General features: G+C 42.0%; 1 protein-coding gene and 1 pseudogene across 5 annotated transcripts in view; one reads left to right on the forward strand and one right to left on the reverse strand.

The window, feature by feature from the left end:
- The window catches only part of USP13 (ubiquitin specific peptidase 13), a 135893-nt gene that overhangs the window by 34927 nt on the left and 78890 nt on the right, over window positions 1-22076 (forward strand). For 4 of the 5 annotated variants that reach the window (XM_033211775.1, XM_033211779.1, XM_033211774.1 and 1 more), the window contains 3 exons: window positions 3085-3145; window positions 14169-14290; window positions 20314-20456. In XM_033211775.1, coding sequence (XP_033067666.1) covers window positions 3085-3145; window positions 14169-14290; window positions 20314-20456 — 326 coding nt within the window. Of the gene's footprint in view, window positions 1-3084; window positions 3146-14168; window positions 14341-20313; window positions 20457-22076 lie in introns of those variants that run through there. The other variant, XM_033211778.1, reaches the window with a different exon arrangement.
- On the reverse strand, window positions 12810-12977 carry LOC117084771 (annotated as a pseudogene).

The following is a 22076-nucleotide window of genomic DNA, read 5'->3' on the forward strand; positions in this document are numbered from 1 at the left end:
AAGTTTCCTTCCTCTTCAATTCTAGAGACCTAGATATTCTTTGATCTGCTTTCCCTCTGTGTCTTACTGGTGATCTTGTTACCTGGGCTTCCCAAATAGCTCTGAAGTCCACCCTGTCTTCTCCATTCCTGCTGTTCTTGTCTGAGTGCTCATTAAAAGGACTAGTGCTGACCAGGTGTGGTGGCTCACACCTTTATTCCTGGCACTTTGGGAGGCTGAGGCAGGTGGATCACCTGAGGTTGGGAGTTCGAGACCAGCCTGACCAACATGGAGAAACCCCGTCTCTACTAAAAGTATAAAATTATCTGGGCATAGTGGCGCATGCCTGTAGTCCCAGCTACTCAGGAGGCTGAGGCAGGAGTATCGCTTGGACCTGGGAGGCTGAGGTTGCAGTAAGCCGAGACTGCGCCATTGCACTCCAGCTTGGGCAATAAGAGTGAAACTCTGTCTCAAAAAAAAAAAAAAAAAAAGGACTAGTGCTGTTGCTTCCTGACTAACCTTCCTTCCCTCAAACTTGCTGCCTTCAATCCCACCCAGTCTGCACACTGCTCCCAGAGCCATCTTTCCAAATGCACATATCTATGGCACACTGGCACTTAAATCTTTGATGTTTCTCCCTCTTCTACAGGATGAAGTCCAAACTCTTTTGCATGTAATTATAAGGTGCTCATGATCTGGAGCCTGCAGTGTTTCTGACCCTCTCCCTTATTCCACCAAGTTTGTGTTCCAGACATAGCAAATCACTTCTCCTTTCTGGAGCACACTGTGATTTTATGCTTTTGTCTGTGCTGTTTTCTCTGTCTAGGATGTCTTACTTCTATCCCCACTCCCCTCTTACCTGTTTTACTCCCTGTAGTCAGGATATCCATGCATCCATCCATCCATATATCCATCCATCCATCCATCCATCCATCCATCCATATATCCATCCATCCATCCATTCATATATCCATCCATCCATCCATCCTCCATCCATCCATCCATCCATCCATCCATATATCCATCCATCCATCCATCCATCCATCCATCCATATATCCATCCATCCATCCATCCATCCATCCATCCATCCATATATTTATCCATCCATCCATCCATCCATCCATCCATCCATCCATCCATCCAACAAATATTTACTCAGTAGCTGCTGTATGCCAGGATAGCTGCTGTTCTTACCAGCCCTGCCCACACCCTTATCCTAAGATGAACTGATCATTTCCTCCTTATGATATGATTGTGCCTTTTTTGAATCTTTCTTAGTACTCACCAGAATCTGTGGTGTCGTTTGTTTACATATATGCTCCCCTACTATGCTGGCCAGCTCCTTAAAAGATGGAACATGTCTTCATTCAGTTGGCAGTCCGAGCCCCGGCATGGAATCTGACACAGGGGCACAGTCATATTTGCTGATGGAGGAGTTTTATTTTCTCAAACCTTGTTGATTTTGGTTGTTGACTGATGCAGAGGTGATGGTCTTTAGAAGGAGGTTCTACTTTTTTGCAAGTCTAAGATGTGAATCTCACAGTCTGGGACAGGCTCATGTTCTAGCAAGTCTTTGTGCAACCCCTCCTCGTTATCCTTCTGCCATCATGCAGGAAAGGAGGGGGCTGTGAAACTAAAATAATTAAAAGGACACCATAAGATTCTGTAGAGAGATTTCAGGGGACCTCCAGGAGTGATAAAGATGCTTTGCAATAGGTTTTATTTCATCCCTTTTTGAAGCAGGCAAGTGGAGAGGGGAAGAAAGAGGCTCTGAGATCATAGAGGAGTGATTCTAAGAGAGATGTGCTTTTGGCATCAGTATTTGGAGGGACAGGTTTTTGAGAAAGTGTTCTGTAATGCAGATTCCTAAGATGTGAACTGTAAACCTGTAGTAGAAACTGTAAAAACTTAATGTGAGAATCACAAGGATGAGTCAGCCTTCAAAGTCAACCATTAAAATGTGAGAAAGCAGCCTTAGGACTCATGGGAGGACAAACTGAGAAGCAGAAAATGTGCAGCAAGATCTTGACACCTGTGGCTGCTTGGAATCACGTGGTATTAAACCCACACATCGTGGTCTGCTGGAAATGTGCTTCTTCCTAGTAACTGAAAAAACATACACTGTGGAAATACGGTTTTGGCATTATACTTGATTTGAGAGTGAAATATTTTGTGTGAGCATCAGATGAATGGCCTCTTTTGTATTACCACTTGATGGGCATTTTATTTCATTACTGCTGACACGATGCTGGGCCGGGTGTGGTGACTCACGCCTGTAATCCCAGCACTTTGGGAGGCTGAGGCGGGCAGATCACGAGATCAGGGGTTCAAGACCAGTCTGACCAACACAGTGAAACCCTGTCTCTATTAAAAATACTAAAAATTAGCTGGACGTGGTGGCAGGCACTTGTAATCTCAGCTACTTGGGAGGCTGAGGCAGGAGAATTGCTTGAACCCGGGAGGCGAAGGTTGCTGTGACTGAGATTGTGCCAGTGTACTCCAGCCTGGGCAACAATGCGAGACTCCATCTCAAAAAAAAAAAAAAAAGAAAATACACGATGCTTAGGATGGCAAACATAGCCACTTGCTGGTGCTCCAAAAATGTTTAGGGAAGTTAGACTGAGACTTCATGTGCCCAGACTATCAATGACTATTGATATTAAGCCTTTTAACAATAGTTGTTAGGCATGCCCAGGGCCAAGCACTAGAGACCAACTGGGTAACCAGGAGAATAAGATCCTCACCTTCTGGAGCCCCATCATCTTTCCTGAGTTTTTCATTGTCAGGCCTGGACTCCTGCCCTCTTGGGAGCAGGTGCTGATTTGAAGTTTAAGTAATGACTTCACGTTGATCCCTGGTTTCCATTTCTCTTTCCAGAAGTGCTTTCTTTATAACTTAATAAAAATAAGCAGGCGGATAGTATTGCCCTTCACCTACCTGCATTAACCTGGGTCAGTTCCCTGTTTATCCTGGAATTGCTAATCTAGATGGAATATTTCTTCTTGGCCTTCTATAAAAACTGGGAACCTCTGAGATGTGCTTTTCCCCCACAAAGATGTTTATTTTATAGGTTGCATTTTAATTATCTTTTGTTTTCTTTTCAGAAGGTAAGAGGGGCGTCTGGTGGAGCGTTACCGAAAAGGAGGAATTCCAAGATTTTTTTAGGTAAATAGTAGCATGCTCAGATTTTGTGTTTGTGTGTGTATGTGTGCACACTCATATGCATCTTTGATTTGGAGTAATAGGCTGTTTATTGCTGTACAATTTAAGGATGAGAGGCACAAATTTAAAGGCCTGCCTCCACTCTGCATTTACCTACCAGCGAAGTGTGCTTTTAGCCCTCTTATTCGGGTTTAGTGTTTTGAAGCAATTATACTTACAGTGACTAGAGAGTAATTATAATTCTGCTTCAGGTCTGTTTATTGCTTACTTTATTTTTAGTTTTTGAGACAGGGTCTGGCTCTCTCGCCCAGGCTGGAGTGCAATGGCGCCATCTTGGCTCAATGCAACCTGCGCCTCCCGGGCTCAAGCCCTTCTCCTAGCTCAGCCTCCCAAGTAGCTGAGACCACAGGCACACATCACCACGACTGGCTAATTTTTTGTACTTTTTGTAGAGACGGAGTTTCACCATGTTGCCCTGGCTGGTCTTGAACTCCTGAGCTCAAGCGATCCAGGTGCCTTGGTTGGGATATCAGGTGTGAACCACTGCGCCTGGCCAATTTTTTGCTGACTTTAAATAGCTGGCTCTTGCAGTGGCTCACGCCTGTATTCCCAGCACTTTGGGAGGCTGAGGCAGGAGGATTGCTTGTACCCAGGAGTTTGAGATCAGCTTGGGTAACATAAAAAGGCCTTGTCCTTACCAAAAAATTAAAAAATTAGCTGGGTGTGGTGGTGTGTGTCTGTAGCCTCAGTGACTTGGGAGGCTGAGGCAGGAGGATCACTTGAGCCCAGACAGTTGAGGCTGTAGTGAGCTTGACACTGCACTCCAGCCTCAGTGACAGAGTGGGACCCTGTCTCTCAGAAAACAAACAAACAAAAAAAAGTCAATTTTTTTCTTTTTCTTTTAAAATTAGCCAAACTACAGACTTCATTCAGATTTTATAAATTTTCTCCCACTCATGTCCTTTCTTTGTTACAAGATACGATCCAGGGTTCCGCATTGTATTTAGTTGTCATGTTTGTTTAATCCTTTCCAGACTCTGATCATTCTTCAGTTTTTCTTTGTCTTTAATAATTGTGAGACTTTTGAAGAGTGCTGGTCAGTTATTTTGTGGAATAGACCTCAGTTTGGTTTTATCTGATGTTTTCTCATGAAAAATGTGATGTTATGCATTTTTGGAAAGAATCCTACAGAGGTAGCGTGCCGTTCTTAGTGCATGGTATTGGGGTATATGGTGTTGACATGTTGACATACTGGTGATGTTGAACTTGATCATTGTTGAGGTAGTGTCTGCTGGCCTTCTTCATTGTAAAGTTATAGTGTAATTAAGAAATATTTTGAGAGTGATACTTTGAGACTGTGCTAAATATCTTGTTTCTCCTTAAAGTTTTGCTAATTTTAGCATCAGTGGACCTTGTGTGCAATAATTATGACTCTAGTGTTTGACTAATGGTGATTTGAAAATTTCCCTTATTCAGAAGGGCCAGTTTTGTTTATGCAAATGATTACTGACTTCTATATCATATAATTATGGTTATATTAAGCTTCTGATATGGTTTTCTCAAGCGAAAAAGTGGTTTGATAGTATTTGACCGAACAAGTTTATATGCCTAAATGTCTCAGATTATTGTTTGAAAGGATTTGCAAAATTGTTTCCATAGTATGATTTCATTTTTGTAAAAAAATTCTATACATACATACACATATGTATATACAGATATAGATATGTATATGTATATATGCATGCATGTATGAATGTATAGCTGTGTGTGTGCACACACTTCCACACACATATACACACGTGTACATATATAACTGGGAGATCAGAAGAGTCTGGAAGAATACTCCAAACTGTTAATAGTAGCTCTTTCCCAGTACTAGAATGGAAGTGATTCCAATTTTCATCTTTTTGCTTCTCTGTATTTAAACTTTTTCTATAACAAACATGCTATTGTGATGAAAAGACACATTAATTATTTGAAAAGTAAAGCCATTGAAAACTGCTGTGGAGCTGAGTTTCTTTCCTGGTTTGATTCTCAGTTACTCTGTGTTGGATCCAAACTTGCTGTCTTCTCCTGCTTCTCAGCTCATGCTTTTCTGTACAAGGCTTATCTGCATTTGGTTCTTCTACCTTGGCCAGTCTTCTTTACTTCTCAACCTGCCTTTGGACCACAACGCAATTTAACTAACTAAACCCAAACCTGGCTAGCATGAACCCCAAAGCTGAAATTATGAATATCTTCTGATACTTTGGTTGTTAGTCTTCCAGCACCTTTGCACTAATATAGATCATATGATTTTGTTTAGATCATATGATTTCATTTGAATTAAGTGGAATCAGCAGGTTCTGCTTGAAGGCAGAGTTAACTAAACATTTTGACTTACCATTGTTAATTTTTATTATTTTCTTTGGTGGAATGAAGAAGTTATCTGACCTTGACCTTTAACTTTTGTGTCTTCTTTTCATAAGACCTGGAGGTTTGATTTTTTTCTAGTGATTATTTTGGTTGTAGAGGATATTGTCAGGAAACAGTTTTAGAAATTAATTTGAGGCCGGGCGCGATGGCTTAAGCCTGTAATCCCAACACTTTGGGAGGCCGAGACGGGTGGATCACGAGGTCAGGAGATCGAGACCATCCTGGCTAACACGGTGAAACCCCGTCTCTACTAAAAATACAAAAATTAGCCGGGTGAGGTGGCGGGCGCCTGTAGTCCCAGCTACTCGGGAGGCTGAGGCAGGAGAATGGCATAAACCCGGGAGGCGGAGCTTGCAGTGAGCTGAGATCCGGCCATTGCACTCCAGCCAGGGTGACAGAGCGAGACTCTGCCTCAAAAAAAAAAAAAAAAAAGAAATTAATTTGAAAGTTAGCACTGAGGTTTTGTGCTTTAAACTGTGTGGACCCCTTCCTTCCATTCTTCCATAGGGGACTACCTACCATTTTGTTTCAGTGAGGCTTTTTCTACAGGTTATTCTCTGTGTTCAGGCAAGATTTCATATCTTAGCAAACCACAAGGTGCATATAGAACTCACGGCCCCAAAAGTGTTCTATGACTATATTAATTTAAAAAAGAATGCCATTAGCCCCAGATTCTATTTCTCCCTGTTGTTTTATATCCAGGTTCTTTATAAATTTACCTCCTTCATCCCAGTAGGAGTTCTTTCTTTTTCTTTTTCTTTTCTTTTTTTATTTTGAGACAGGAACTCATTCTGTTGCCCAGGCTGGACAACCTGCCAGGCTCAAGTGATCCTCATGCCTCAGCCTCCCAAGTAGCTGGGACTACAGGCACACACCACCACACATATTTAATTAAAAAAATTTTTTTTTTAAAGTGATGGAGTCTCACTGTGTTGCCCAGGCTGGTCTTAAACTTCTATGCTCAAACAATCTTCCAACCTCAGTCTCCCGAAGTGCTGGGATTACATGTGTGAGCTGCTGTGCCTGGCCAGGAAGTTATTTTTTACAGGAATTCATTCTTTGCAAGTTCTGATTTAAAGCCCCCTCAACTGGTGCTTCTTGTCTGCTAGGAACAGGTACTTTTATCTTGACATATTGGTCCCAGCCCTCTGAGTTGATATGACCTGTAAATTAATTTCAGTGATGGGCTGTGTATTAGGGTCACATCTGGTTTACATAACAGTAAATTTAAAACACTGGTAACTTTGTTTATTTATTTATTTGAGCTGGAGTCTGGCTCTGTCACCTAGGCTGGAGTGTAGTGGCGCGATCTCGGCTCACTACGACCTCCGCCTCCTGAGTTCAAGCAATTCTCCTGCCTCAGCCTCCCAAGTAGCTGGGATTACAGGTGCCCACCACCATGCCTGGCTAATTTTTGTATTTTTTTTTTTTTAGTAGAGACGAGGTTTCACCATGTTGGCCAGGCTGGTCTCGAACTCCTGATCTCAGGTGGTCCACCCACCTTAGCCTTCCAAAGTGCTGGGCTTACAGGCATGAGTCACCGCACCTGGCCTATTTATTTATTTTTGAGACAGGGTCTCACTGTGTCACTCAGGCTGGAGTGCAGTGGCAGTCGTGGTCACTGCAGACTCAGCCTCCTGCAGGGCTCAAGTGATCCTCGCACCTCAGCCTCCCAAGTAGCTGGAACCACAGGCATGCACCACCACACCTGACTAATTTTTGTATTTTTCTGTGGAGACAAGGTTCTGCCATGTTGCCCAGGCTGGTCTCAAACTGCTAGGCTCAAGTGATCTGCCTGCTTTGGCCTCCCAGAAGGCTGGAATTACTGGCCACTGAACCCCAGCCAATTCTGGTAACTTTAAACAAGATAGATGCTTATTTTGCTGTCATGTAGAGGATGTTGGGAAACAGTAAGTGTGGTGATGTGATGGCCTCATCTTCACCAGGGATCTAGGCTCTTACCGTATTCCTGCTTAACCCTCCATCCTGGCCCATGATTTCCAATCTCATCATCACCTTACGGTTCATAATGGCTACTGGAACTCCAACCATCACATCCTGATTCTGGAAAGCATGAAAAACGAAAGGGGAGGCCGGGAGCGATGGCTCACGCCTATAATCCCAGCACTTTGGGAGGCCGAGGCGGGTGGATCACCTGAGGTCAGGAGTTTGGCAGCTTGGCCAACATAGTGAAACCCTGTCTCTACTAAAAATACAAAAAATTAGCCGGGCATGGTGGCACATAACTGTAATCCCAGCTACTTGTGAGGCTGAGGCAGGAGAATTGTTTGAACCTGGGAGGCGGAGGTTGCAGTGAGCTGAGATCGCACCATTGCACTCCAGCCTGGGCAACAAGAGTGAAACTCCATCTCAAAAAAAAAAAAAAAAGCAAAAAGAAAGAGAAGAGGAGAAAGAGGAAGGACAAAATAGTCTAATCTCCCAGCAGAATCACCTTGCTTTTGTCAGCCTTCTCATAGAGCCCCCAATCAGTTTACACCTCTCTGTCAGAACTTGGTCACGTGGTCACATCTAGCTGCACAGGAGACTGGAAAATAAAGCTCACCAACTGGCTTCACTGAGTAAAGTTTGGGGTCTCTTATTAGGAAGAAGAGGACAGTGGGTATTGGGAGGCAGCTCGTAGCCTCTGCCACAGACTCTTTCCCTCAAAGGGACGCTGGGATTGTTTCCTCATGGAGAGGAAGATAACTCAGAGCTCTCTTGCAGTTTCTCTGTTATTTTTTCGTTAGGAAGTACTATTTCACTGGTACTGAAATGAAATTACGATGCTTCTTCTTCTGCTTCATGAAACAGATGTAGGTGGCCAATGCTTTATCTTGGATGAAGGTGTTTTCTTCCCATTCATTTGATGACTTTGTGAATAATTCTTTTTCCATCGGCTCAACAGTGACATTGAAACCATTGAATCATTTGGTTACAACCTGCAATTGATTTTACAAGGGAAGCTGAGGCCACTGATTGGTGCCAAATGGCTTCCCGGTGTCCTGAGCACCACCCTGCCCCTCAGTGGTCAAATCACTCTTCCTCCACATTACTTTGATGTTCATTCAAGTGAAATGACCTCAGTACTAGCTTTTGCTGCTATTTTTTTTTTTAAACCAGCAACGACAATTATTGGTAATTGAAAAATCATTTAAATTGTATCCTTTTAAAACATCTAGGATTACCTCATGGGTAAAGCTTAAAATTGAGAAGTTATAAAGGGCTCTTCATAGAAAATTAAGTTTTTTTCCCTTCCTTTCCCTGTATCCTAGCCACTTGGTTACTGCCTCCAGAGACAAATTTTCTGTTTGTACATCTTTGTATATATTGTATATCCTCTCAGCAATTTTCTATACATAAATAATGCTTTTAGATTTCTTTTGCCTGTGGTCCCTAGCGAGCCATTAACCCTTTGGCTTCCAAATTGTGTTCTGAGGCAACCTGGAGGGCTGCAGTGAGCTCACCAGGGCACTGAGGGATATTTTAAGTCTCTGAGGGAACATAGTGGTGCTCAAACATTGCATGAACTAAACACAGTATAGTTTTACTATTAAGTTACCCTATATTCCTTCCGATAACTTCATATCTTTGTAAAGCTGGGATTTTTTAGTGGTTTCTGTGGTAAAAGTCAAGCAACACGTGAAAATCAATGTGAAATGGGAAATAAGGGTGGCAGGGGCTGATCCGATTCAGGGACATTGTGCATTGCCCAACAGCTGTACACATCCCAGTAGTGAAGGACTGGGGCTATTTCAGAGTGAAGTATTTTTTCTTTCAACTTATATATATATTTTGCAAATGGTTAATTAGTTGCTAGAACATAAATACCAAGTTTTTTTGATCTAACTACTAAATAAACAGAACCATAAGGCATTTCTTTTCTTTTTTTGAGATGGAGTCTTGCTCTTGTTGCCCAGGCTGGAGTGAAATGGCACGATCTCGGCTCACTGCAACCTCTGCCTCCCGGGTAAAAGCGATTCTCCTCCCTCAGCCTCCCGAGTAGCTGGGATTATGGGCACCCGCCACCACACCTGGCTAATTTTTTTGGATTTTCAGTAGAGACGGGGTTTTGCCATGTTGGCCAGGCTGGTCTCAAACTCCTGACCTCGTGATCCGCCCACCTCGGCCTCCTAAAGTGCTGGGATTATGGGCGTGAGCCACTGTACCTGGCTAGGCATTTCTTTTGGCTTAAGGTTGCTGTGAAAAAATTGCTCGGATGCTTAGGGGTGCTGTGAACCAGGAGAGTTCAGCTAGAAAGGGACACTATTAGGTTGTGTTGTAGGAAGATAACTTGGAAAAATATGAAAGTTGATGAGTTTGGGGTATAAGCTGATATGAAAGAGACAGTAGAGAAGCGAGGAGGTAAGGGAGTTCTGGATCCTTCAAGAAATACTCTAAGGCTCACAATGTGATTCTGGCCTAATTCCATATATATATATATATATATATACACACACACACATATATTTTACAATAAAGCTACAAATATGCATAGATATGTAAATAACTGGTAATGCATTTAATTTTAAAAATACCATATGTTTGATACATCATAAAAAACAGTGTTAAATATTTACATCTTTATGGAGTCTGCCCCAGTTTTCACAAATGGCAGTAAAGGAGTTCAGTTCTCTGTGTCTGAAGAGTGGAACTTCTGAGGAGCCATCACTTCACCTCAGAGAATTCCACTTTTTTTGGCTTAGACCAGGTGTTTAAACTTGCTGAGGAATAGATTGAAAACAGAAAATTTGTGCAAAGTTTCACTAATGGGCCTGTTCAGAAAGTTCACCTGCGCCTCTGATAACCAGAAGGTTCTAATAAATTACATTTTGCTATTTTTTTCTGAAGTAGGTAAAATAATATGTTCTGTGCTCAAGAGGCTTTTCCCCTGTACCTTCTTTTGAAGGTAAATAGTTGGTTAGATTTTGCAGCCCTTGGACAGATCGCTTGCCTCCAACAATTAAAGTTAATATGGTCAGGCTGAGAGAACTCTGACCTGGGAATCAGAGCCCTAGCTTTGTGTAGGGACCCATTCATTCTCTCACTGTTCTCCTTCATAGCTTAGGCATCTTGGGGAAATGGGTAGTCCCAGCCACTTCTCCCAGGGATCTGGGAGGATCATCAGAGCAGAGTTTGTATTTATTTATTAATTCTTAAACTTAGAGAAATCTCTCTTGGGTATTGCCACTTAATAGCCACAATAGAAAGTAGCAGCTGGGGAGAAGTTGGGGTCCCTAGAGTATGGTTACTCTGTAGCTTCTTCAACTAAATATTTTTGGGGTGATGAGACATGATTTAGAGACATGTGGAAATTTTAGGTTATATTTAGGGCTGTGGGATCATATGTGTTCAGGAGGAACCTTAGATTTGTCCCCTAGAATCAGAATGTAGGTTACCTCTGATGGACTTTTCCCTAATTTGGATTAAGTTTTTTGGGAAAGATCATGCCCCTCTTCCATTCCATTGAATTAAAAATAAAAGTAAACTTAAAATAAATGTAAAGAAGCACAACAAAGTTCTGCTTTTCTGCATGACAGCAGTCTTGCTTCCTCTTAAACACGTGAGTCGCCAATTAAAATACAACACAACTCTTTTGATACTCTTGTTTTGCATGTTGATGTTGTTGACTTCCTGAAGTCCCCATTCACAGACATTTACAGAGTGTGTGGTGTGTGCCGGGCACAGTACAGGGGCTAGGAACGTGGGAGTTAAGACTCATTTCCTGCTCTCTGAGTTTCCAGTCTAGAAGAATTTGAAGGTGATAACTTCTGAATACTCAGATTTCACAGAAGATCCCCACATGGTACCATGGTCTTGCAGCCAAAGAGAAAGGAAGGCACTTTTGGTTGTGTTCGTTGTCAGGAAGAGGGAGAAGGTGATGATGATGATGGTGATGGTGGCTATTGTTTGCAGAGTCCCCTAGTACCCACCAGATCCTACACTAGGGTGCCTTAAAACTTTATCTTGTTTAATCCACTTAATGGTCTTGTGGGGTAGATAATATCTACGGCTTACTCACAAGAAAAAAGAACTTAGAAGTAAATTTTCTAGGGTTACATAACTAGCAAATGTCAGAGTGGGATTTTTTTTTTTTTTGTATTTTATTTATGCCAGGTAAGATTTGAATTAGCTTTAAAATAACATGTTTTCTGTGGAAAAGAGACAGATAATATCTTGTGTGAGCTGAATCTGCATACAAAAACACAAGATTTATGCTTTGGTTACTTAAAATTGTTAAATATAAATATTATAATAAAGAACAATTTAAGAATAAAGTTCACTCATTCATGATTTCCATTTGTTTAGTTTTCTTTCTCATTTTTGTCTATAAGCATAATATAAAGTCTTTACAGTGAAGATGAATTTTGTGTTTTTAGCATTAACATAGCATAAACATTTCTGTTCCTAAATAGTCTAAATAACTAAGATTTAAATAATATTCTATTGGGTTGAATACTCTTTTTTTTTTTTTTTTCTGAGATGGAGCCTTGCTCTCTCGCTCAGGCTGGAGTGCAGTGTTGTGATCTCGGCTCATTGCAACCTCTGCCTCCTGGGTTTAAGCAGTTCTCTGCCTCAGCCTCCTAAGTAGCTGGGATTACAGGTGCGTGCCACCATGCCTAGCTAATTTTTGTATTTTTAGTAGAGACAGGGTTTCACCATCTTGGCCAGGCTGGTCTTGAACTCCTGACCTCGTGCTCCATCTGCCTCAGCCTCCCAAAGTGCTGGGATTATAGGTGTGAGCTACCGTGCCTGGCCAGGTTGAATACCATTTTTTTAAATTAAACATTTAGATTCCAACTTAAAAAAATTATAAATATTGAAGCATTCACATTTTTATAACATATAGAATCTTTGAATTATATGCTTTACATTAATGCCTTTACTTACTAATTAAACTTCTTTAAAATTACATTTTGTGAAATGAACTTCACTTCTATGGCTATCTAGTAATGTTGTTTGGTTTGGTTCTTTATTTTGGTATTTCTGACTCTTATAATTTAAAATCTTTTATTAAAACATTTAGACCAGGTGTGGTGATTCATGCCTTTAATCCCAGCATTTTGAGATGCTGAGGTGGGAAGATCGCTTGAGGCAAGGTATTTTGAGACCAGCCTGAGCCACATAGTGAGACCCTGTTTTTACAAAAGATAAAAAAATTAGCCAGGTCTGGCAGTCCTAGCTTCTCAGGAGGGTGAGGTAGGAGGATAGCTAGAGCTTGGGAGTTTGATGTTGTAGTGAGCTATGATCACACCACTGCACTCAAGTCTGGGCAACAGAGTGAGACCCTGCCTCAAAAGAAAAAAAAAAAAAGCTTAGACTGAATTTTGGCTGTATCTTATATATTTATTTATTTATTACTACAAACTGCCCTACCTTTGGGAATTTACACTTGATCTTAGCCAAAAGGCCGAGAAGCGATCCCTTTGGGAATTTAAGAGCAGAACTGTACACAAATATATACTAGGTTTTACAAGGTAATAACAGAATCTAGACCCTTTGTTTCTCAGGTGGCTGCTTCATTAAGTAAAATAACTTTCTTCTGTCTAGAGAGCCCACGTTTCTGTGTGTGTTCTTGTGCCTATTTGTGTGTAGGTTTGTGTGCATGTGAGTGGAATATAACTCGCTAGCTCTTTGTCACCATAGTTCCAAGCATAAATATACAAACATGATCTGGGATGCTGGCATCCCTGTGAAAGTGATGCTGAAATGTCCATATAAATATTGTGACAAGACATTTCCTTGAACCTTCGTTTAACCTTTACCAGAGATGAACCAAGCAAAGAGGGGACGACTTGGTCGATAACAGGCTAGAGGAGCTCATCTTCCTTACTGAGAATTCTCCACAGCCGAGGACAATATGGCTACTCACATTATAGGGCTTCCTCCTTAGGTCTACTATGCAGTAACTCAACACTTTAAGAGAGGGAGAGGGAGAGAGCAAGAGGGAGATTTTGTTTTTAAATAATAGCTAACATTTATTGATTACCTATTATATGCCAAGCCTCTTGTTCTCGTTTATCTCCTGTATAAACTATGTGAGATACATACTATTATCTTCATGCTCCAAATGAGAAAACTAAGGCTTAGAGAGTTTATGACTTGCCCAAAGTAACATGAAGTTTTGGAGCTAGTCTTGAACCTAAGTCTATCAACTCTAAAACCATACTTTCACATTATGATGTTGCAAAAAACCCCTAAGAAACCAAACAACCATTCCAGCCTATTGTTATGAAATCAGGAACCAGGTACCTGACACATCATAATTACCAGTCCTTTCCTTTTTAAGAGTTTCTAAGAAATTTTCTTTCTGAGAAATTCTTTCTGAGAATTGAATATCTTGCACATTTGTCTAATTTAACTGTAAAGCTTTATGAAATGGCTCAGTCTTCTTCATACATCAGTCACTGATATATAAGTATTCATTACTTGATGGAAAGGCCTGCTATTGGTGGTTTAGGACAGATGGACGGTCCTGTCAGAGGAGAAAATTGTAAATGTCACACCCTTGGTATTTCATCGCCTTGGATTTCTGGCTTTCCCAGTGAGTGCTGCCATAGTGTGGGATGTTATTTTCCTCACTTCTTGTTCTTTGTTTTTGTTTTCTCCTCAGATCTAGATACTGATGACGATTTAAATAGCGACGATTATGAATATGAAGATGAAGCCAAACTTGTTATATTCCCAGATCACTATGAAATAGCACTACCAAATATTGAGGAGTTACCAGCCCTGGTCAGTGAGTGTGCACGGCTGCTAGCTAGATGCGCGTGACTCTGTGTCAGGTGTGTGTGCGTGTGTGGTGTGTGTGTGCGGGGGTGGGGTGGGGTGGGAAAAGCGGGTTGAATGAAAGAAGAGGATGAGAATGAACATGAATATGCACATACCTCTTCTCTTCTGTGACAGGGGTCTTGCAGGCTTACATTTCAGTAGTGCTGGGCCTTTTGCTGTCTCTTACTTCAAGTGCTGGTAGGGCTTTGTTGCTCATTAGGCTGGTCTCTTCCAGGTTGGGCTGGCTTCTTGCCTCCTAAATCACAGTCTGTTCCTTAGATTTTCAAACTCTGCACCTCAGATCTACAGGGACTGCTGGAGAAGGACTTTTCTGATCAGAGGGATGACAGTCTTTTTATCATGTTTATTATGTTGGCCTTCCATGTAACATTTTGTTTGGGAAAAAATAGAAGTGTTCCACTGCTGAAACAATAGCGAGGCAGTTACAAAAAGAAGCAGGCATTTACAAACTACAGGTCTCGGGAGCTCTGGGATTAAGTGAACCTTCTTTTCAGTTTTACTCCCTATGTGAACCAAGACTACTTTCTAGGTTTTAGATATTTTGAGTTGTGAGCTTCCCCCTTCCTCTTCCCTTCTCTTTTCTTCCTCTTCCTTTCTTTCTAATCCAGTTTTGTGGACGGACCTTAATTTTCTTGAATGACTTGAAGCTGGAGCTGCTGCTGGTGATATAGGGAAGCCAGGTTTTATTTTCCTTTGATTCTCACATGCTGGAAGTGGGCACAGAGTTCCCGTGGGGACCCTAACTGTTTTTCCTACCCTTTGCTCATTTCCTGTATTGCCTGTACCTCTTTGTCCTCTTTCCCCCCTTTTTTTTTCTTTTTTCTTTTTTGAGACGAAGTCTCTCTCTGTCGCCCAGGCTGGAGTGCAGTGGCGCGATGTCGGCTCACCACAAGCTCCGCCTCCCGGGTTCACGCCATTCTCCTGCCTCAGCCTCCCTAGAAGCTGGGACTACAGGCGCCGCCACCACGCCCGGCTAATTTTTTGTATTTTTAGTGCAGACAGGGTTTCACCGTGTTAACCAGGATGGTCTCGATCTCCTGACCTCGTGATCCGCCCGCTTCGGCCTCCCAAAGTGCTGGGATTATAGGCGTGAGCCACCGCGCCCGGCCTGATCTCCCATTTCTTTTCCTCTTTCCGCCCTGTGCACGCCTTGACTTCCCAGAGCCTGGCCACAGATCGCAGTGGGGTCAGGGAGGGTTGAGTTTAGACATACCTGTTCATTTTTTCCCTCCTGAAACCATGCCAGAACCAAAGCCAGCTCTTAAGGTCCCAGAGTCTTCTGGACGTTGCATGGCTCTCTCTGTGGCCATCTGCTCACTTGTCCCTGCCAAGAGGGGACATTTGTGCTTGGGGTTTCCGTGTCACTAGGGACTAGGTTTCCACCTTTCATTCTCTTTTGCCCCAATCTACTTTATATCTAAGACCATAGAAATGAGAATTTTGTGTATATTTAATATTGTGCCTCTTCTTTTAGTACTAAGTGCACAGTGTTCAGTAGGGCACACGGAATTAAATTACCTTTGCTTTCTCCAATTCCGTGTTGACTCATGTGGCTGTTTCCAAGGATAAAATATATTAGTGGACAAAATGGCCTTACCTCATCCCATTACCTGAAATTATATACTAATGCTTATATTTCTGTAATACTGAGAGTTCTTACTGCCTTGTTTAATATAACTCTTATTTCTGCTGTCAGAAGAGAAGAAACATTGTGAATAAATGTTATGATAAATTATTTTGCTTTCAGTCCCTCATGAATAAGTCTTTATGTTAAAAAAATTAATAAAAAAGCCTTTTCTTACTGTTGTACTTGGAGTATAATTTGAAGTGTGAATACTCTTATTTAAAATAAGAGAAGTGCCATAGAAATCTGAATCCAACAAGATATAATTTTTTTTTTTTTTTTTTTTGAGGCGGAGTCTCGCTCTGTCGCCCGGACTGGAGTGCAGTGGCCAGATCTCAGCTCACTGAAAGCTCCGCCTCCCGGGTTTACGCCATTCTCCTGCCTCAGCCTCCCGAGTAGCTGGGACTACAGGCGCCCGCCACCTCGCTCAGCTAGTTTTTTTGTATTTTTAGTAGAGACGGGGTTTCACCGTGTTAGCCAGGATGGTCTCGATCTCCTGACCTCGTGATCTGCCCGTCTCGGCCTCCCAAAGTGCTGGGATTAGTCTTTTAGTATTAAGAAATACGTTATGAATGAAAAAAGAAGACAGAATTATTTGGAAGATGAGGGTGGGGAGATTAAAGGAAAAGCCTGGACTTATCTGATGGTAACTGATTTATCTCCATAGAAGATGCCAGTTACTATATTTTCTTTTCATGCTTTTGCTATATTTTTGGTGTTTGACAATTCTCTTTTGAAACTGTTAAATAACAAAAATTATTCAGCTCAAAACGTCGAACCAGGTGATTCTTCCTTCACCTTTTGAGTGTCTTAGCACAGAAGAATTTCAGTTTCAGAGAGTGACTCTATAGGTTCTACCAGAAAGTTAAAGCACCTCTGGGTGATGCTGGGTTCACAGAGACATAGCACTGTGAGCTCAACGCGGGTCTTAGAGCTTGAAATTCAATGCCTTCATTTTTGACAGCAGGAATTGGAGCAGTGGTGTGCTTGTAAATATGTAACAACAGGCTCCCTAGGAAAAAAAAGCCCTGTTTTGTAGTGTCTGCTGATTCCATGGTGTAAATACTCCCACCATGATTGATTTCGGGCTATCAATGTGACATCACTGAATGGGGTGTTGGAAAGAGTAGTAGTAGCAGACCATTATACAGAATTTCCAGCATTCCACTGATGTGAATGTAAATAAAACCTCAAGGGCACATAGATAATAATGAGATACAGTAAAACAATTAGGAAGTGAAGAATTTTTGATATATGTCACCTTTTGAAAACATTTTATTTAGTTGTAAGTTTATATGATTTAATGTTTTATAATGGCTGTGTTTAGCAACCATATTGCTGAATTTCTTAAAATTTAAAGCTGGACTCTTATGAGCCAGTTTGAGACAGTTCCAGTGCAGAACTGAACTGGAAGCTTACGAAGGCTTGGGATGGAGCCAGGACTAGTACCAAGGTCTTTTCGCATCACTTCAGATAACATATCCAGGGAAAAATAGTTCACAGTGCAATTACAGGATGATGGATCCTGACCTTCAGCTGTCACCCATAGAAAGGGCCTTTAGGTGATTTTGAATGATATTCTGAAAACACTGGATCAGTGTTTTATAGGCCCAGAGGTCTAAGGATGTTTTGTTGGTTGTCACCCAGAAAGATATTCAAGGATAAAGGAGAAGATTCTATTTGAGTTTTGTTCAGAGTCATAGCGCACTGCAAACCAGAACGGTTATAAAAGATCTATTAGGGGTGGAGACAATCCTAAGGAGGACACAGACTTGATTCGGGTAGTTGATGAAACAAACAAGGAGGTTATAATAGGTCAGACTCAAAAGATTAGGAGGCTACACAACAGCCTCCTTACTGTGGTCTTTCTTCCACGCCTGCCCTCTTCCCTGCACAGCAGCCAGTGTGATCTGCTGTGAAGATTAGATCCTATCCTTCTCCAGCTTAAAACTCTCAACACTACTGACCAATGACACTGGGCTACTCACAGTCAGGAACAAGGAAGAAGTCCTGGCCAGAAGTGCTAAGGTGGCATGTCCCAAACCCATAAAGCCTGGAGGGGGCTTGTGGTGAACTCAGCTCTATTTTCTATGGGCATTTCTGGTAGGTGATAGGGGATGAGTTTTCAAAATGGAAAAAAACAAACTAATTATACAACAGCATTTGTAATGGGAGATAAATGGAAAGATCTCTTTTGAAAGGCTTAACTATATTTATTAAGTCCTGATCTCTAATGGATTATAAGCTTGTTGAGGCCGGGGACCTCCTCCTTGTTCCTGACTGTGAGTAGCTCAGTGTCATCAATCAGCAGTGGTCAGTATAACCTATGAGAGTTTTAAGCTGGAGAAGGATAGGATATAATTTTCACAGCAGATCACTCTGGCTGCTGTGCAAAGAAGAGGGGCAGGGCTAGAGGGAAGACCACGGTAAGGAGGCTGTTGTGTAGCTATGGGGGAACCATGATGGTGGCTAGGACCAGGAGGGATGGAGTTGGAGTGGACACGAGGCCGATTCCTACATCACAGGGCTGCTAGGAATTGCCTGTGGGCTAGGTAGGGGTGAAATGGCAGCTGAGGGAACTTCCTCCGTTGTTTCTTGTTCCTTCCTTGGTTCTAGGGTCAGAAGCCAGGACCCAGACACATGGGAAACTGTGACTCAGGGGAAAACGATCAGCTCATTATGCAGGATATTAGTGATGTAGATTACAAATTTTGTTATTTATTTTTTACAATTAAGTGGCATTTATTATATTAGAGTTGGGCATCCATCACCACTGTCTAATTTTAGAAAATTTCTCTTGCCCCACTAAAAAACCCATACCCCTTAGCCATCATCCTCCAACCCTTCCTCCATGCTGAGCCTGTGGCACTCACTAATCTACTTTCTATCTCTATAGATTTGTCTACTGTGGACATTTCATATAAATGGAGTCATGTAATATGTTGCTATTTGTGACTGGCTTTTTCACTTAGAATATATTTTCAAAGTTTATTTATATTGTAGCATGTATCAATATTTCATTCCTTTTTATTGGCAAATAACATTCCATTGTATGTAATACAACATTTTATTTTACATTCTATTTGTTATATCCATAGGCATTTGGGTTGTTCCCATTATTTTTATTTTTTATTAAAGAAATTTTTTTTGAAACAGGGTTTCTGTCCTGTTGCCCAGGTTGGAGTGCAATGGTGCATTCTCAGCTCACTACAGCCTCTGCCTCCCAGGCTCAAGCAATCCTCCTGCCTCAGCCTCCCGAGTAGCTGGGACTACAGGAGCATGCCACCACGCCTGGCTAATTTTTGTATTTTTGGTAGAGATAGGGTTTCACCAGTTAGCCAGGCTGGTCTCGAACTCTTGACCTCAAGTTATCTGCTGGTCTCAGCCTCCCAAAGTGCTGAGATTACAAGTGTGAGCCACTGTGCCCAGCCCCATTTTTTTGACTAATATAAATAATGCTATTATGAACAATTGTGTACACGTTTTTGTGTGGACACATATTTTCATTTCTCTTGGGTACATACCTATGGTAGAATGGCTGGGTCATGCGATAACTGTGTTTAACCATTTGATGAACTACTGAACTGTTTTCCAAAGCGGCTGTACCAGTTTACTTTGCAACCAGAATATAAGTTTTTAAAAGACAGCTAGAAATAGCTTATAGCATTAAGCCAATAGCACATTGGGTAATAGGCATATGGCCAGAATTAATCGGGTAGGGAGAGGGCAGAGAGTCTGTTTTCCTCCTCCCCTGTGGTCAGTTGGTCCTGAGCAGGACATCACAGATTTGCTCATGATGTGGACTAATCTGGCACAGAGACACCCAGGCATGTCCCTGTCCAGGGTCACATTTGCACCAGATTAAGAAATGGAGCCATGCTGCTTACATTCCATTCAAGTGCCCTTGACCACATGCCATTGTGTGATGAGTTGAGGATATTGGATATCTGAGTGTACATTTGTTATGAGGAAAACACACCACTTGGGTAAATCCTGGGCATTCCTGTATCTAATTTCACCCTTGCAAATTGTTCACCTCCTACTTTTCACCCTGCTTGCTAAGTGGTAGGAATTGTTAAATCTGACCTCTAAGCTTGGGCTTAGAAAATGAATTTAGTCTCTTGCTATCTGTGCCATTGTCAATACTACAAACACTAGGCCAGGGACAAAACCTAGCTCGATCCAGGGGAAGTGCAGGAAGACAGGATCTTTCTCTTGTGACACTTGTGCTGTTTGCATTTCTTCAGTTTTTAAATTCACATTGTAGTGAATTTGCTATTCACTAGGAAATTGTTATTTTCTCAAACTGTTTTTATATATTACATCTGGGTTTGTCTTATAGGTAACAATTGCTTGTGATGCAGTTCTCAGCTCAAAATCTCCATACAGAAAGCAGGACCCAGACACGTGGGAAAATGAATTGCCAGTATCTAAATATGCCAACAACCTCACCCAACTGGACAATGGCGTCAGGATTCCTCCAAGGTGAGAGTCAAATAGCAGAATGGAACTTGACTCCCTAAAACTGGCCAAAGGAATATTTGTTTTCTACCTCTTTTTTGAATTGGCAGTTATATTTTTTCTTACCAGATGCCTTTTATTAAAAGTAAATATAAAACTTTTCTCTAAAATTGTCTGTAACTTTGTAGTAGATGCTGAATATGCCCAGTCCATACCCCTAAGCCCTTCCCTGCCCTGAAGCTGCCAGTTGCAAGCACTTGCAACCCTTTGCTTGAGAGCTTTTTCTGCTTGCTGAAGTCAGTTAGGCTGGTGCATGGGACAGTCAGAAACACCAGAGTGAAGCTCCCTCCCTCCTCCTGGAGCAGCCCTAAACCAGCAACTATGGCGTGGGGGGATTCATATCCCAGTTTTCTGCCCCTCCAGGTGGGATATCTGTCTCTTGCAGTTCCCTACGTGGCCTGAGCCCCAGTCACCCACAGTATACATTTGCTCACTGACATATCCTGTACCAGCTTCCTACCCTTGCTTGTCTCTCTTCCCCGCTTTCCTGGGATCACCTCCCAGAGAAGCCATTTACCTTCACTTTTTTGTCTCAGAGTCTTGTTTTAGGGCAATCCAACTTACAAGTCTTTGGTTTTAACATTTTGGCTGGAATACTCTTTGGGCTCCATTCGTGTCTCCTCTTATTAGGTGCCGGTGTGTTTACAGAGACAGGTATTGGTGAATAGGCAGACTGATTAGGAATGTGTTTGATTTGGTTGAATCCTGACAATTGCACGGCATTCACCTTCTATGTGGTCTTTGGAAACGAGAGTTACTTCTGGACCTCCGTTTCTCCGTTTGTAAAAATAGAGATGGTAATACTGATGCTGAAAGGTGTTTGTTAGAATTAAATGATGAGACTTCTGTAAGGTACTTGGTATATAGTTGACATTTAGCTTTTAGTCAAGTTGGTCTCCTTTCTAATTAATTTAGATTTGCATTGTAGTCGGATTTGTATAAACTAGCTTTACTGTATGTGATTAATGCTTTAGAACTTTGGACATTTATACACACAGGATCTTTAATATTTTAAACTTGTTCAAGCTCCACTGTCCCTCATGGAGGAATTTTAAGGAAATGAGCTTCTCTCCTGGCCCGAAGTTTTGTGTCAGTTTTCAAAAGTAAAAAAGGCCACTCGGAGATGCTGGGAGGGGCTAATCCACATCTGGGGGCAGGCAGGGTGCTGAGTGATCCTGCTACTCTGGGAGAGGAACAATAATTTTTTTTTTTTTTTTTTTTGGAGACAGAGTCTTGCTCTGTCACCCAGGCTGGAATGCACTGGCGCAATCTTGGCCCACTGCAACCTCCGCCTTTCAGGTTCAAGCAGTTCTCCTTACCTCAGCCTCCTGAGTAGCTGGAATTACAGGTGCCCACCACCATACCTGGCTAATTTTTATATTTTTAATGGAGACGGAGTTTCGCCATGTTATCCAGGCTGGTCTCGAACTCCTGACCTCAGGTGATCTGCCTGCCTCGGCCTCCCAAAGTGCTGGGGTTACAGGTGTGAGCCACCACGCCTGGCCAACAATGTCTTGAGGGGAGAAAATGGGGAAGCACCAGTCTCTGTTACTTCACTGAGCCTTTGTTGTGACCTGCCTACCT

This window comes from Trachypithecus francoisi, unplaced genomic scaffold (assembly GCF_009764315.1).
Source record: "Trachypithecus francoisi isolate TF-2019V2 unplaced genomic scaffold, Tfra_2.0 Lachesis_group0, whole genome shotgun sequence".
Lineage (NCBI taxonomy): Eukaryota > Metazoa > Chordata > Mammalia > Primates > Cercopithecidae > Trachypithecus > Trachypithecus francoisi.